This window comes from Callospermophilus lateralis, chromosome 18 (assembly GCF_048772815.1).
Source record: "Callospermophilus lateralis isolate mCalLat2 chromosome 18, mCalLat2.hap1, whole genome shotgun sequence".
Classification (NCBI taxonomy): domain Eukaryota; kingdom Metazoa; phylum Chordata; class Mammalia; order Rodentia; family Sciuridae; genus Callospermophilus; species Callospermophilus lateralis.
In genome coordinates this window covers 8,392,447-8,407,131 of record NC_135322.1, presented here as the reverse complement: position 1 = coordinate 8,407,131, position 14,685 = coordinate 8,392,447, and the positions used below count along the sequence as shown (strand labels likewise).

General features: G+C 46.1%; 1 protein-coding gene across 1 annotated transcript; it reads left to right on the top strand.

Moving 5' to 3' along the window:
* Positions 1 to 2,005: 2,005 nt before the first annotated feature.
* Positions 2,006 to 11,688, top strand: LOC143383806 (sulfotransferase 2A1-like). The gene is made up of 6 exons (XM_076838746.1): positions 2,006 to 2,141; positions 3,195 to 3,403; positions 4,164 to 4,290; positions 7,683 to 7,777; positions 9,518 to 9,695; positions 11,576 to 11,688. Exons 1-6 carry the CDS (start codon positions 2,006 to 2,008, stop codon positions 11,686 to 11,688), a joined length of 858 nt encoding a protein of 285 aa, XP_076694861.1.
* The last annotated feature ends 2,997 nt before the right edge of the window (positions 11,689 to 14,685 follow it).

The following is a 14,685-nucleotide window of genomic DNA, read 5'->3' as shown; positions in this document are numbered from 1 at the left end:
CCATCTCTAAGTCAGAACACTGTAGTGATGCAGCCACATCAACGTATACACCAGCAGAACTCACAAGAACCCAGTTTTGGAACTAGCCCAGGTACCCATCAACAGGTAAACAGATTAAGGAAATGTGGTGTATACACACAGAGGAGTATTACTAAGTCATAACAAAAGATGAAATTATGGCTTTTCCAGGAAATAGATGGAACTGGAGAACGTCATGCTGAGTGAAATAAGCCAACTCAGAAAGTGAAGGGTGAGAAGTTTTGGCTCCTATGGAGAACCAAGAAAAAAGTAAAGGTGAGAAGTGTGTGTGGCAGGTGCTCTGGTATCATAAATATAGAGGGAATATCAGTGGAGAAGAAGAAAAAGACTGAGGGGGTAGGAGGGACCGGAGGTGAGAAAATGGAGAGTGGAGTGGACAAAATCATGCAGTGTGCATTATAAATACAGCACAGTGGGCTCCACCTTAACGCATCTCTGTAAAGCATAAGTACATAAATACTAGTGGATAGAGGAGGGAAGAGTGGGGGAGGAACATCACAGCCACTGGGGATGGAAGTGGAGCAAATGACATCCCATGTGCGTATGATTGTGTCAAAATGAAGCCAACTATTACGTGTCACCACAGTGCACCACTAAACCATCAGAAAGCTCACCATTTTACTCTGTCACCTGGGAGGTGTCCACACTTCCTCATTCAACTCATGGGATTGGTGGACGGTGTAACTGGCGACACGTATTGAGTGTTCACCGTGCTTTAGACACATGTCACCACTCCACAACTACTGAGCACTCACAGGGTCACGTGATGGCCATAACTCTCTAGAATTTCTTATCAATACTAGTAAAGAAACAAAACTCATGAACCAGCTTCCCCTTTTATAAAAGGTAGCTCCTTGGTCTTGATGTGCCCAGTGTTCTGTCTGTCCAGAGCACATGTACCCCTGCAGCTTTGCCTGACTCAGTTCCTCTCTGCCTTCAGCCAGACGAATACCCGTGCCCGACTGTTGGTCATTCTCCCCGGGATGCACACAGCAGTGTGTGGCCACATAGATCTAGATTCAGTGTCCAACCTCCTAGTTCAACACACAAGTGCCCAGTCTATTGTTTCCCCCAGGAATCAGCAGGAAAAGTGGAAAGGGTTTTGTTCCTGATCATCAACATCTACATGAAACCCCGTTGCCTTCAATGCGGGGTTTACGTCATTGATCAGCTGGTTTTCCTTGTAGCTGACAGAAGCCCATGGGAACTGACAGAAATGTAGGTGCATCTTTCAGCATTCCCAGAATCAGTAGGTCACTATTATGGGCCCCCTGGATGGGCGTGTTGCTTGAACATGAGAAGCTGTTGGTCCCCGAGTCCCCTGGGCACTGAGAGTGCTCGACCAAGGACGAAACAGAGCTTTGATGGATCTTTGATGTGGTAGATATGAAGATTCTCTCATCTCAGTCCCTAAATCCTGACAGCAGGCAACCCACTCCCACAGGTTAATCAGGAGGAAAGGGAGGACTGGATCCTGGAGTCAGTGACAGTCCACCCCTCTGTCTGCTGACTCTGAAGCAGGTTCTTGTCCTTTAGAGTCAGGAGTCTTCCATCCACAGTTCCACAAAGTCCTTCCAGCTATTATTCTTACACTGTATCTATTGATTTCATGTAAAATTTCTAATTTGAAAACTCTTCAAAACACATATAAACAAAAAAAAGGCTTTCTTCAGGCCCCACGGATCCATCAGTGGGGTTCTATTGCAGCACTTGCTATGGGGTCCCACCCATGAACACATGCTCACATCCTGATCCTGAGGATCCATGAATGAGTCCAAAATTGCTCAATGCAAAGAAATTTTGATCACTGGTCACACTTTTGTTTAATCACCCAGTTAATTTGACAACAAGAAAAGTTAATGATTCTTTTGACTTTACTTCAAAGTCCAGTCTCCCAGTACCTCCCCCAACATCCAATGGTGGATACAGCTGGAACCCCTGCACCTCGCACAGAGAGCTCATCACCATGACAGATGGCTACTTGTGGTTTGAAGGGATACGTTTCCCTGTGATTGGTTATAGCTATGAAGTTTTGAAAGAAGCATGTGCTCAGTTTGTGATAAAGGATGAAGACACAGTATTGGTGACCTACCCCAAATCAGGTAAGGAAACAGGACAGGGACCATCAATGGGAAAGGCGATGGCTGAGTTCCTCGCTTACTCAGCAGATGGATGGCCTGCCCTCTCCATGCCAGGGACCCCTGCTTTAGGGAAGAAGGGGCGGTGCCCCAGGCCACTTGCATCCAGAGTAGGACAGAGTGACTAAGTGCTCAGCAGGGGTCATCTGAGGTATGAGAGGGAGATATAGGAGTGAATCGTAAGCAGATTTGGGCATTTGTGTGGTGGCATGGAGAAGGGGATGGAAGAGGGTGGCCTGTGAAGCCCTCCTGGTGAAATACCACCTGAACAGGAAGGAAAAGTCGGAATGGAGGTCCTGTGGTGGAGGGTACTGTAGAGCAGGAGGGTGGGCATGGACAGAGCCTGGGAATCCGAAAGAGCCTGGAAAATTCAAGGGACTGAAAGGACATGTGTCATGCACCTACAGGAGAGGGGCTGGGGGCAGGAGCACTGCAAACTGGGCGAGGTTGGGTCCAATGACCTGTGAAGGGACACGAGGTTGGAAAGTCAAGGGAAGTTGGGACATATTAGAAGGATCTCAGCCAAGAGCCAAGGGCTGGAAGCTACCAAAAATCCACTGGTAGTTTAACGCGTAAACAAAATGTGGGGAGTTGATACAATGGAGTAAGATTCAGCCTTAACCAGGACGACAGGCTGACTCCTTCTACAATATAGGTCAATACTGGGCCTCATGCTAAGTGCAGTCTGATGGGCACAAATGGACAAATACTATAGGAATCCATGGAGCAAAGTGTATTCAAGTTCACAGAAACAGAGAGCCCCATGGTGGGTTCCAGGGCCTGAAAGATGGAATTAGTAGGGAATGTGGTTAACGAGCAGAGAGTTTCAGTTTTTCAAGACAAAAAGCTTCTGGACATCGGCTGAGCAACAGCAGGAACATGCTGAACGCTGCTCAGCACCACCCCATGGCATGCTTAACATGGGCAGATGGTCAAGTGCATGTTATGTATTTTATCATAATTTTGTTCACAAGCCAGGTTGAAGTGAGTGACCATCACTTTTCCTTCCTTCTCTAGGAACACACTGGTTGGTTGAAATTCTCTGCCTGATTCACTCCCATGGTGATACCAAGTGGATTCGATCTGAGCTCCTCTGGGATCGCTCACCCTGGATCGAGACAGATGATGGTTACACACTTTTAAATGAGAGAGAGGGCCCGCGACTCATGACCTCTCACCTCCCCTTCCATCTGTTCCCCAAGTCTCTATTCACTTCCAAGGCCAAGGTCAGTGCCTAATGTTCAGCCCATGCTTTCCCCTTCCATGTGCCTAGGTAACCCTGCAGATCTTGCTGGGGTGAGTGCTCACTGGGTAGATTGGGTGAGCCTGCAATTCCCAGTGGCCACAACCAGACCACACTTGAGTGCAAGGTTGTGGACCATTCTGCAGATTAGCCTCACCTGAATTCAGGGGTAATATGACTGGCTAAAGTCAGAATCTTAGAAAACCACATTCCATGTGTAACCAGAATTATAACTGCATCTACACTCGAGTGTCCCAGTGTCCCAGCTCTTACAGATGTCTGCCAATACTCCCTCAATCACAGCCTCCTGCTGGGTACGAGGAAGCACCCAAGTCAGTGTTGCCTGTATGTAGGGAGCACACCTGCATACACTGATGAATGCTCACATCCAGGGGACTGCTAGGAGTCGTGGCTAGCTAGGTAATGATGCCAGCCCTCTGCACGTCACTGTGCTCTGTGATCAGCAGCCTCTCCAGGCTCCCCTTGGCTGATGGGTGATCAGTACAGACCATGGATATCCAAGATCTAACAAATTAAGAAGTGTAATGCTGTCGGCTGTTATATGTAAATTAGAATAATAATAATAATATGTATATTTGGCGAATGAATGTGATAACTAATTTATTAAAGGAACCCATCATTTTTAATAAAGATTAAGGAAGAACTGCCCAGGGAAAGATCAAGATCAAGGTGGGGAAATGACTGAGACTGATTTTTCATTTTCTCATTTTCCCTAATTTAAGGTGATATATATCATGAGAAATCCCAAAGATGTTCTTGTGTCAAGTTATTATCATTGGACTATGACAAAACTATGTAAGAAACCAGAGTCACTGGAACAGTATTTTCAATGGTTCATCCAAGGAAACGGTGAGTGTTCTTCACATATAGGTCTCTGTCCTGGACTCTGCTGGTCTTTCTCTTGTTTTGTGGTATACCTATTTTATCCTTCTGCATATTTTCCACATATGAGAGAAAACAGATGACCCTTGACTCAGTGAGTCTGGCTTGTTTCAATCAGCATGCTGGTCTGCAGTTCCATCCATTTTCCTGCAAATGACATAATTTAGTTCTTTATGACTGAGTGAAATTCATTACGTGTATGAACCACATTCTCTGTATCCATTCATCAGTCAGTGGACACCAAGGCTGTCCCAGAGCTCAGCTGCTGGGAGTTGAACTGCTGTCCACCTGGGGTGCATGTGTTGCTGTAGTGTGCTGACTTTGTTTTGATGAATCCCAAGGAGCTCTATGATTAGGGCACATGCTGGCTCCATTCCTAGTCTTTTGAGGAAACTTCAGACTGATATCTATGGTGTTGTACTAGTCTCCAATCCCAGTAGTGTGTAAGTGCTCCTTTTCACTCAATCTCTGCCAGTGGTTATTACTATTTGTGTTCTTGATGATTGACATTGTAACTGGAGAGAGACACGATCCCATGTAGTTTCTATTTGCTTTTCTCTGGTTGTTAAAGACGTTGAAATTTTTTTCATAAAATTGTTGGCCATTGTATTTCTTCTTTTGAGAAATTATTGTGATTTCCCATCTGTTGATTTGGTTATTTGGTTTTTGGTGTTAAGATTTTTCATCTTATCCCAATCATTAAATGGGCTAAGGAACTGAACAAGCATTTCTCAGAAGAAGATATACAATCAATCAACAAATACCTGAAAAAATGTTCAACATCTCCAGTAAGTAGAGAAATGCAAATCAAAACTACCCTAAGATTTCATCTCACTCCAGTCATAATGGCAATTTTCAAAAATACAAGCAACAAGAAGTGTGGTAGGATGTGGTAAGGGGAAAAGGCACACTCATACATTGCTGGTGGCACTGCAAATTGGTGCAACCACTCTGGAAAGCAGTATGGAGATTCCTTAGAAGACTTGGCATGGAACCACCATGTGACCTAGCTATTCCACTCCTTGGTCTTTACCCAAAGGACTTAAAATCAGCAGACAATAGTGACACAGCCACGCCAGTATTTATACCAGCTCAATTCACAATAGCTAAACTTGGAAGCAACCTAGATGCCCTTCAATAGATGAATGGATAAAAAAGCTGTGGCACTTATACACAATGGACTATTACTCAGCATTAAGAGAGAATAAAATCATAGCATTTGAGGTAAATGGATGGAGGTTTAGAATATCATGCTATGCAAAATAAGCCAATCCTAAGAAAACAAAGGCCAAATGTTCTCTCTGATAAGTGGACACTAAACCAAAAGGGGCAAGGGCGGTGGTCAGGGGAAGAAGAGAGGAACTTTGATTGGGAAAAGCAGGGGAGGAGACATGGGGGCAGGAAAGATGGTGGAATGAGATGGACATCATTACCCTAAGTCCATGTGAGAGTGCAGATATGGTGAACCTCTACAGGGAAATGAATATTGGGCTCCCTTTGTGTACAATGGATCAAAATGAATTCTACTGTATGTATAACTAATTAGAAGAAATAAATAATAATAATAAACTTATTTTTTTAGTTCTTTTTAAGTTCTGAATGTTAATCTTCTCTCAGAAAATTAGCTGGAAAAGGTTTTGCTCCCTTCTGTGAGCCCTCTCTCTCTCTGTCTCGTCTCTGCTGTGTATAACCTTTTTTTTTTTTTAAATTAGTTACACGTGACAGTACAATAACCTCACATGTCGTACATTTAAATCAGATGGAATACGATTTCTCATTTTTCTGAGTATACAGGTTGCAGAATCACATTGGTCCTGCATTGGGGAAGCTTTTCAACTTGAGCCTTTCCATTTATCAACTCTTGGTTTTCTTTCCTGAACACTAGGAGTCTTATAGAAGTAACGCTTGCACCTACAGATCGGAGGATAGGCATTATGATTTCCACTAGTAGTTACAGTGTTTATGGTCTAATTCCTGTTTTTTTTATTCAGTTGGAGCTGATTTTTCTGCAGGATTTAACTTCATCCTTCAAACCATAGATATTCAGTTTTCCAAGCACCATTTGTTAAATAGGCTTTGTTTTCTCCAACATTTGCTTTTGGTGTCTTTCTTGAGGATCATTTAACTCTATCTGTGTGGATCTGTCTCTGAGTCTTCTCTTCTAATCTACTGATCTAAGTGAATGTTTTGATATTAGCACAATTTTTTGTTACTATACCTCTTCAGTATGATTTGAGACTGGATAGACTTTAAAACATGATAACTTCAGCATTATTATTATTATTATTATTATTATTCTATGGCACTGGGGATTAGACCCAGGGCTCTGCGGGTGCTAGTCAAGTGCTCTATGACTGAGCCACCTCCCCAGCCCCTTTTCATACTTTATCTAAAGAGAGGGCCTCCGTAAGTTGCTGAGGCTGGCTTTGAACTCTCAATCCTCCTGCCTCAGCCTCCTGAGTATCTGGGATTACAGGTTTGCATCATCACATTCCTCTATCTGGGTATTTGTTGAAACCTTTGTGAAAAAAATTGCATTTTTTAATTCTTCCTCAGCACATTCATTATCGTGATGAAGAAAAGTGCTTTTTTTTTTTTTTTTTGCATGTTGATTTTGTATGTTGCTATTTTCCTTAATTGATCAGTTCTAGGAGTTTTGGGGGAAAGGTTCTTGGGTGTTCACAGCAGAGCCTACTATCACCTGCAAACAGTGATAACGTGGCTTCTTTCTTTCCCACTGGTGAGGTTTGATTCCCTTCTCTGCCAACACCTCTGGCTCAAGTTTCTAGAGCTCTGTTGAATGGCAGTGGTGAAAGTGGACATCCTTGCTTGTTCCTGATGGTAGGAGAGATGCTCCCAGTTTTTCCTCGATTAGGATGATGTTGGTTTGGGGTTTGTCACATATAGCCTCATGATGCTCAGCCAAGTTCCTCTGTCAAGGCAAATTCTATTGATGTGGTTAACATTTCTGGATTTGCCTGTGTTGACCCAACCTTACATCCCTGGACTGAAATCAACATCTCATGACGTACAGTCTTAAAGTGTGAACACATGTCCTGAGTATGATCTTAATGCTGAATAGGATTTGCTAAATTTTAATAAGCTGTTCTGTATCTGTGTTCAACAGGAATATTGGTCTGTTGTTTTCTTACTTGATCTGTGTTTCCCAGTTGGGTATCAGTATGCGACTAGTTTCATAGAATGAATTCAGGAAAGGTTCCCCTCTCTATTTCATTACCTAGTTTGAGCAGCATTGATCAATATTATATGAATCAAGCTGTCAGTGTGTGTAGAGTGACACAGATGGCTCAGTCCTGTTTTTGCAGTGTGTAACCTGCACAGCTCTGCCTGCCCCACAGTGCCCTATGGATCATGGTTCGAGCACATTCGTGGCTGGATGTCCATGAGAGAGAGGGAGAATGTCCTACTGCTGAGTTATGAAGAGCTGCAGAAGGTGAGCCCCCTCTCATATTGGCGCCTACAGCACCCCAACATCCTCACTCTCCCTGAAGTCCCTGGTCCTCAGTGTCTCCCTTCCATGTTCCCTGTCAAAGCAAAGGCTGTGGAGGTCACTGAGAGGAGATGAGCCTTTGGCCTCCATTTCCCTGCTTCTGTGAGACCCTCCCCAAGCTCCAAGCTCTTTCTTCCTATCTTCCAACTAATTGCATCTGGCAACATCTAAAGGGCCCTTCCACCAACTCTTGGTCCTCCTGCCTCAGCCTCCGAGTATCTGGGAAACAGGCAGGTACCATCAGACTGCTCAACCAGAGTGCCACGGTTTATGCCACCTCCTAGGGCTGCCAAGGTCTCTGCCTGCAGGACCTGCTCTGTTCCCAGAAACCTAGCCATCAGAGGGGGTGGGGCAGAAAGCACTAATCCCAGAGTTAGGTCCACCTTTCTGGCTTCCCCCTTGACTGACAAAGTGACATGAATGTGAGGTGCCACGTTGGGTGACTATTGTGAGGGGTCAGGGGCTGGAGTAACAGGTAGGGCCTGCAGATGAGCTCAGCCCTGGTGGGTGGGTGCAGGGTACAGCTGGGAACAGCAATGACTTCCAGTGACCTGAGGCACAGGGTGGGACTGAGGAGAAGAGTAACTAAGTATATATTTCAAAATAGAAAACGGAGAGGATTTAGAATGTTCCCAACTAAATAAATACCGTCATCTGAGTTTGCAGATGTGCCACTTACACTGATTGGATCGTCACACTTTGAGCAGGTACTTAGCCTAACGCTATTTTTCTGCTGGTGCAGAAAAAACTGCCCTTGAACTGCACAGAGATGCCCAGGGCTCTGAGGGGGGCTCACAGGTCCAGATGGAACAGGAAGCTTTAAAATATTTAGAAGCTTTTTCAGAAGTGGTCAAAAATGAACAAAAGTAAAGGAGTGAGCAGACCTTAGAAAACCCTTGTCCTGTGGGTGTGCCTTGGGGACAGAGAAGGTGCCACAGGCTCAGGCATCTGTTCCCCTGGAGAAGGGACCCTGGTCACCTTCCTGCAGCTGCTTCCTGTTCTGCTGTGTCCTCAGGTGAGGTTGGTCCTCAGGGAGGAGCCTTGGTGCCCCCTTCAGCCACCTCAGCAGCAAGCTGCACACTCCTGTGATGCTCCTCTCCAACCAACAACCTGTGCTTACTTCATTGCCACAGTTGGGTCTTCTTGTCACACGGTGACTGGGGCTCGTGGAAACATGACAATAATAAAGGACTGTGGTGCTGACAGGAGGTCTAGGTCTCCAAGGAAACCCTCTCTTCTCATAACGACCTGTTCCCTTGCTGTGATCTCCCAGGAAAACCCATCCATAATCATGGGGTCAAGTTAAGGAGACATTGTAAAGCCCCGTGTGTTATTAAGAGTCAGTCAAGGGACGCAGGATCACTTAGGGTGAGGATTAGCCTTTGGGCACTGTGTCTCCCTGCCTTATCTTGAAACCTCAGGCGTCTCCTTAGAAACCCCAGCCCCTGCCTTTGGGGTGTCCTGACTCAGCCTCCTGGAAGCCCCTGTGATCTTCAGTCACCACAGACCTCAGCCCTCTGCTGGCCCTGTCTCTGCCTCCCTGCTCTGGGTCCCCAGCAGGCTGCTCCCATCCTGATGTCATTCCCCTCCCCTTCCTCCCCACAGCCCTCCTAACACCCTTCCCATCCTCCAAGTCCTGCTCTCCTGCCCGCTCACAGCTTCCCTCTTCACGTTCACATGTAGGACCCAAGGAGCGCCATAGAGAGGATCTGTCAGTTCCTGGGAAAGAAGTTGAGTCCAGAAGAACTGGACTCCGTCCTCAAGAACAGCTCCTTCCAAGTCATGAGACAAAACAAGATGTCCAACTTTGAAATGTTGCCTGAAGCTTTCATTAGGAAGCCTTTCTTAATTACAAGAAAAGGTAAGTGTCCTGGATTCAGAGTGGGTGAGCCTACGTGGGCATCTTGTGTTTCCCCGGCACTAAGAATGCAGGTGTGGGGACATTTCAACTTGAGCCCTTCATGGCCCAGAAAGCCACTCGTGCCCTTCAGGAAAACTGTGTCATGGGCCTGGGATGGGCTGCAGGTTCCTGGGAAGGTGACTCAGTCTTGGGGAGGAGGGGGTTCTGGAGATGGTGGTGTCTGGGCCACTCCATTGGTGACTTGCCACAGAGCACTGCCCTAAAGAGAGGGAGACACAGAGAAAGACACGACTGGAGAGAGAAGAGAGGAGGGCATTAGCCATGAGACATTGTAAGGCCTCCTTCCTGTGAGGAAAGACGAATCATATCCCCACCCTTGGGTTCAGGCCTTGAAAATGTCTGCTCCAAGTAGTGGCAGGACCTGTTTTGTCATATTCCTCCAGTTCACATGGATCTGAAACGGTGCCCCATGGAATCAATACACTAAATGCTTCAAGGGATACTCAGGAGGTCAGGATTCCTGCCACCCAGTGAGCCTGGAACCCAGAGCCACAAAACAGGGATGGGGATGGGACTCAGGGAAGAGCCCAGGCCTAGCAGAAGAAATCAGTAAAGATTGTCCTACTAATGAGGAGAACTATGAGTCATGTGTGGTATTAGGACAGCCATGACATGTGACACAGGCGGCTACTTTATATTCATCTGAGTGTATTGTTTTACGCACATCTTTCATTGGGTTAGCTATTGTTACATTTTTATTAATTTATTAGATCAGTCTGCTATGTGAAAATTAATGTATATGATGCATAATGCTGTAATCACATAAGTAAAGGTAAGAATCATGTCCATATCTTTAGCACCCATGTCACCACCACCACCCTGTCACTGGGTAACCCCTCCAGGGAGTTTTTAAAATATTTGACTCTAAAGCAGGGTATTATGCTAGTCTATTCCTCATTTTTTATCAGTCCTTTCAAAAAATATTTATTGAGCACATACGGTGTAATTCCTTTAAGCAGTAATTCTTAGGCAATTTGTGAAAATGATCTCATACCCTAATATGTTAGAAATACATACCTTATGCACATTCAAAAAGGAAGTACACAGAACATATCATGTTTGATCATTGCTATGAACGAGGATGGAGATGTATGGTTCTGAGCTGAGAGCCCCACTGAGTCACTGCAATGGAGTAAACACATGAGTGAGGCCAATGGACAGAGGTGGAGGTGTCTGCTAGGACAGCACTCTGGGGTGAGGAGCAGGGAAGGTAAACACCCTGAGGAGGGGGCAGCCTGGCAGGTCTGAAGCTGAATCAGAAGACTGTGTCATGGAGCCGAGAGAGCAAATGGGCAGTCCCAGGGACGGAGTCCCAACCAACAAGGACCCTACACCTAGAGCCTCAAAGCACCAGGGAACTTGGCTGAAGGAGAGTGGACGTCCTGGGAGACTCTGAGCCCCCAGGGACTGGAGCCACTGGATTTGGAAAGGGTTCACCATGGGTTCCTTGTGCCGAAGAACTGATCACAGGGATTGGCCAGGGCAGAGAGACTACTGACCTGCTCTCATCACCCAGGTCTGAAATTTTGTTAGCTTGGGCCAAAGGGCTCAAAACACAAGTGGTCAGACTTAGTTCCAGTCCAGGTGTTCTGATTTATAGCCAGGATCGCTGCTTGTGGATTCTGTGCAGGGTGGTTTGGAGAGAAGGGCAGTCAGGACCACCTTCCAGACAGGGAGAGGGGAAATGCGCATGGTGGCCAGGCAGGAGAAGGCCTCACCATGTCCCAGGGGTCACTCTGCTGTCTTGACAGAGCAGGGAGGAGGTAGCCGTCTTAAGACCTCTCCCTGGATCTGATCTGCGTCTACTTCATGTTTTCCAGGCATCTGTGGGGACTGGAAGAATCACCTCACAGTGGCCCAAGCTGAAGCCTTTGATGAAGTTTACCAGGAGAAGATGGCGGGTTTCCCCAAAGACCTGTTCCCATGGGAGTGAGCTCTGCCAGATCCAGGATCTTCCATGGACACAGTGAAGGTCTTCCTGTCCTGGGACATGTCAGGACTGAGGGGCTCTTCACATACAAACCACTTCTACAGGGAAAGGGGGCGGGGGGAGAGGGTAACATAAAGAACAATGGAATATAAGATAATCGAGAGCAAAAGGACTTCTAGTCGGTCAGAGGAGGAGAATGGAAGGGGAGGGGCATGTGGGGAAGGGGATCAGGAAGCGAAATAAACTTCCACACATGGGTGGGTTTCTCTGCATGAACCCAACTCCTATGTGAACCTACAAAGCTCTGACAGAATTTAAAACCTCTTTCTTCATTCTGGGGCCTGTATTTTGCTTCTCTGATCACTTGCTTGTAAAAATGAGTGGAATTTCCCTATTCACTTTGTCACATCCTGGCATTTAAAAATAGTGTATAATTTTAAACAGACAGAATTCTACCAATGTAAGATGAATGTCACCCAGAATTTTCTCTGATTTTTAAAACAAGAAATAAAATGTAGCAGCACCTAGGGTTCCTTTTCTTTACGTGCATCTCCAGATTGTGTTGTGATGAGGATCTGGAGGAGCATTATTTCCAGACTAGTTTATTCTTCTTTCTGGTGGTGTTTACATCATAAATAACAATTGCTCTGTCTGGGATTTTTAAAATGTACATCAGTGGTGAAAGGAACGATATATTCTGAGCTCTCATTTCTAGACTGCATTTAACACAGGGTTTTACCTGAGCTGAGGTGTAATGAGTGCTTAGGAATTGACTGAGACTTAGGACACAGTTTCCTGTTCTCCTATAAGTGACCCTGGGTTTTCCCCTGACCAATTTCCCCATATTTAAAGCACTATTTGGCAAGAGGGACACAAACAAAGGTACGAGGTTTCTAGGATACATTTAGAACTGAACTGGACTGTTCACTTATTGGCCCCTGGTAGGTGTTATGAAATTTTTCTCAATAATCTTGTAATGAAGGTAAAGTCTAAATACACTCTACCTCTGACTGTTCAAGGTCACCATGACAGAGACCCAGGATTTTCGATCAAACCAAATGTGATCTAAACACAATAAGTGTATTTTATTTGTGTTTTTCCATGAGCTACTTGTAAATCCCACCCCCGATCTGTGAACAGTAAGGCATTGGTAAGGGTTATCCCAAGCCCACCAACAAGGCTGTTCACACTGTTCTCAGTGCAGCAGAGCTGGGCAACTGGACATCTCAGGCATCATTTCCAGCAAGGCCTAAACTTGGCTCTCAACTCTTCAGATCCAGAAGTTCTAATGGGAAGAACTAACTGGTGAAAACACACAGTCATGAAGGTCAGCCACAGAAAAGACGTTGGAAATCACTCTCGCCTACTCTCTGGCAGGTGTGAACATCAGACATTCCTTATGAGGATCACAGAGCAGGTCACGGGCACTAGGCTCAGGGGCAGCAACAGTCATTCTTCTTCACAGCTCCGCAGCTGCCCTGTTTGGGCCTGAAGGCTCTCTCCACATAGAGTCCCAAGGTTCTCACACCAAATCTCTGAGGAAGGCCTGGCCTATGAACTCAGCCAATGGCGGTTGGTCATGTGCCCATTGTCAGGGAGCGTCTTGTCTGACTGGAGGTAGATGGTTAAAGCCAAGTCCCCCACATCCTAGAGTGTGCAGTGACGGTGAGGAGAAAGATAATGACCCCCCATTCACAGAAATGAATGTCAACGTAGGTCGGATCAAATGTAGAGTGTGGAGTCAGGCAGAGACACCCACTGTGGAGCATCACGTCACGGTGAGGGAGAGACGGAGTCGCCATTTTAGATAGTGATAAGAAGGGCCGTCTGAGCCAGTGACAGGGCTTTCCTAAGACATGAGGAATGGGGAGAGGGAGAGAGAGGGTCTGCCATCTTTCAGGAACACTTGTGGCAGACAGAGCCAACATGTAAGTGACCTGAAATGGAGACACGTTCAGGCTGTTTGAGGACTGGCAGGACGGCCACCTGGGTTCCATGAGGTGGCTTCTCCTCAGCTCTGGAGGTAATTTGAGAGGAAGGCCCACTCAAAATTCAAATACCTGGAGTTTCGGGAATTCCTGTGTGTTGTATGTTCAGATGTTCAACCCTCCAAGTCAATAAGTACTCAGCCAGAGGTCGGGGTTCAGGCTGGGCCCAGCTACTATATGACTGAGGCAGGTGGATTGCATTTTAGAGGTCACTCTGGGCAGTTTGTAAGACTCCATCTCAAAACAGGGAATACTCAGTGCTTGAGATGTAACGCAGGGGTAGAGCTCTTGCCTACCTCACATGACACCCAGAGGCAGTCCCCATGAACATCACCACAAAAATCAACACACACCCGTCAAGGCTGAATACCTACGTTCCTTCTGTGCTGTGCATCTATGAAACACAGGCATCAAACAACCCCTGTCACAGATAAAAAGGGGGGCACTTAGCTAAGGTGCCCAGTAGCACAGAAGGATCTCCAGGATTGGCACCTTGGGATGGGCCATGTCTGGATGCCTTTCTCCTTCTTGGTCCTTCGCACTTTTTTCCTATGCTTTTCCCTTTTGCTTTGTTCTCTCATCAGGGTTGTCCTTTGGCAACAAATTTAATAAAAGTGGAGGAAATGGTGGAATTGCCTTCAGTTGCAACCAGCAGCTATGAGCAGCTTGGAGTGCTTCAGGATCCACATTCTTTCAGCCCTGACAGGAATGCCCACAGGGTGGGTTGCTCCGCTCTCGCAAGACGTCAACGGAACCACATGCTCAGCACTTGTGGTTAACATTGCCAAACCACCCTGCTACCTGATGACGACGCTCACATATCCCCAGTGGATTGACAGCTGCACTGCAGCTGTTCTAAATGCAAACTGGGAACAACATCTTCACTTTTGTAGGAGATAAAACCTGACCCACTGCTCCCTCCATCTCTGGGAGAATCAATGGCAATTTTCACTGAGCTGTGATTCATTGTTTTGTATGGAAGACAGGTACCAAGTGCAGCTCTGCCACTTGG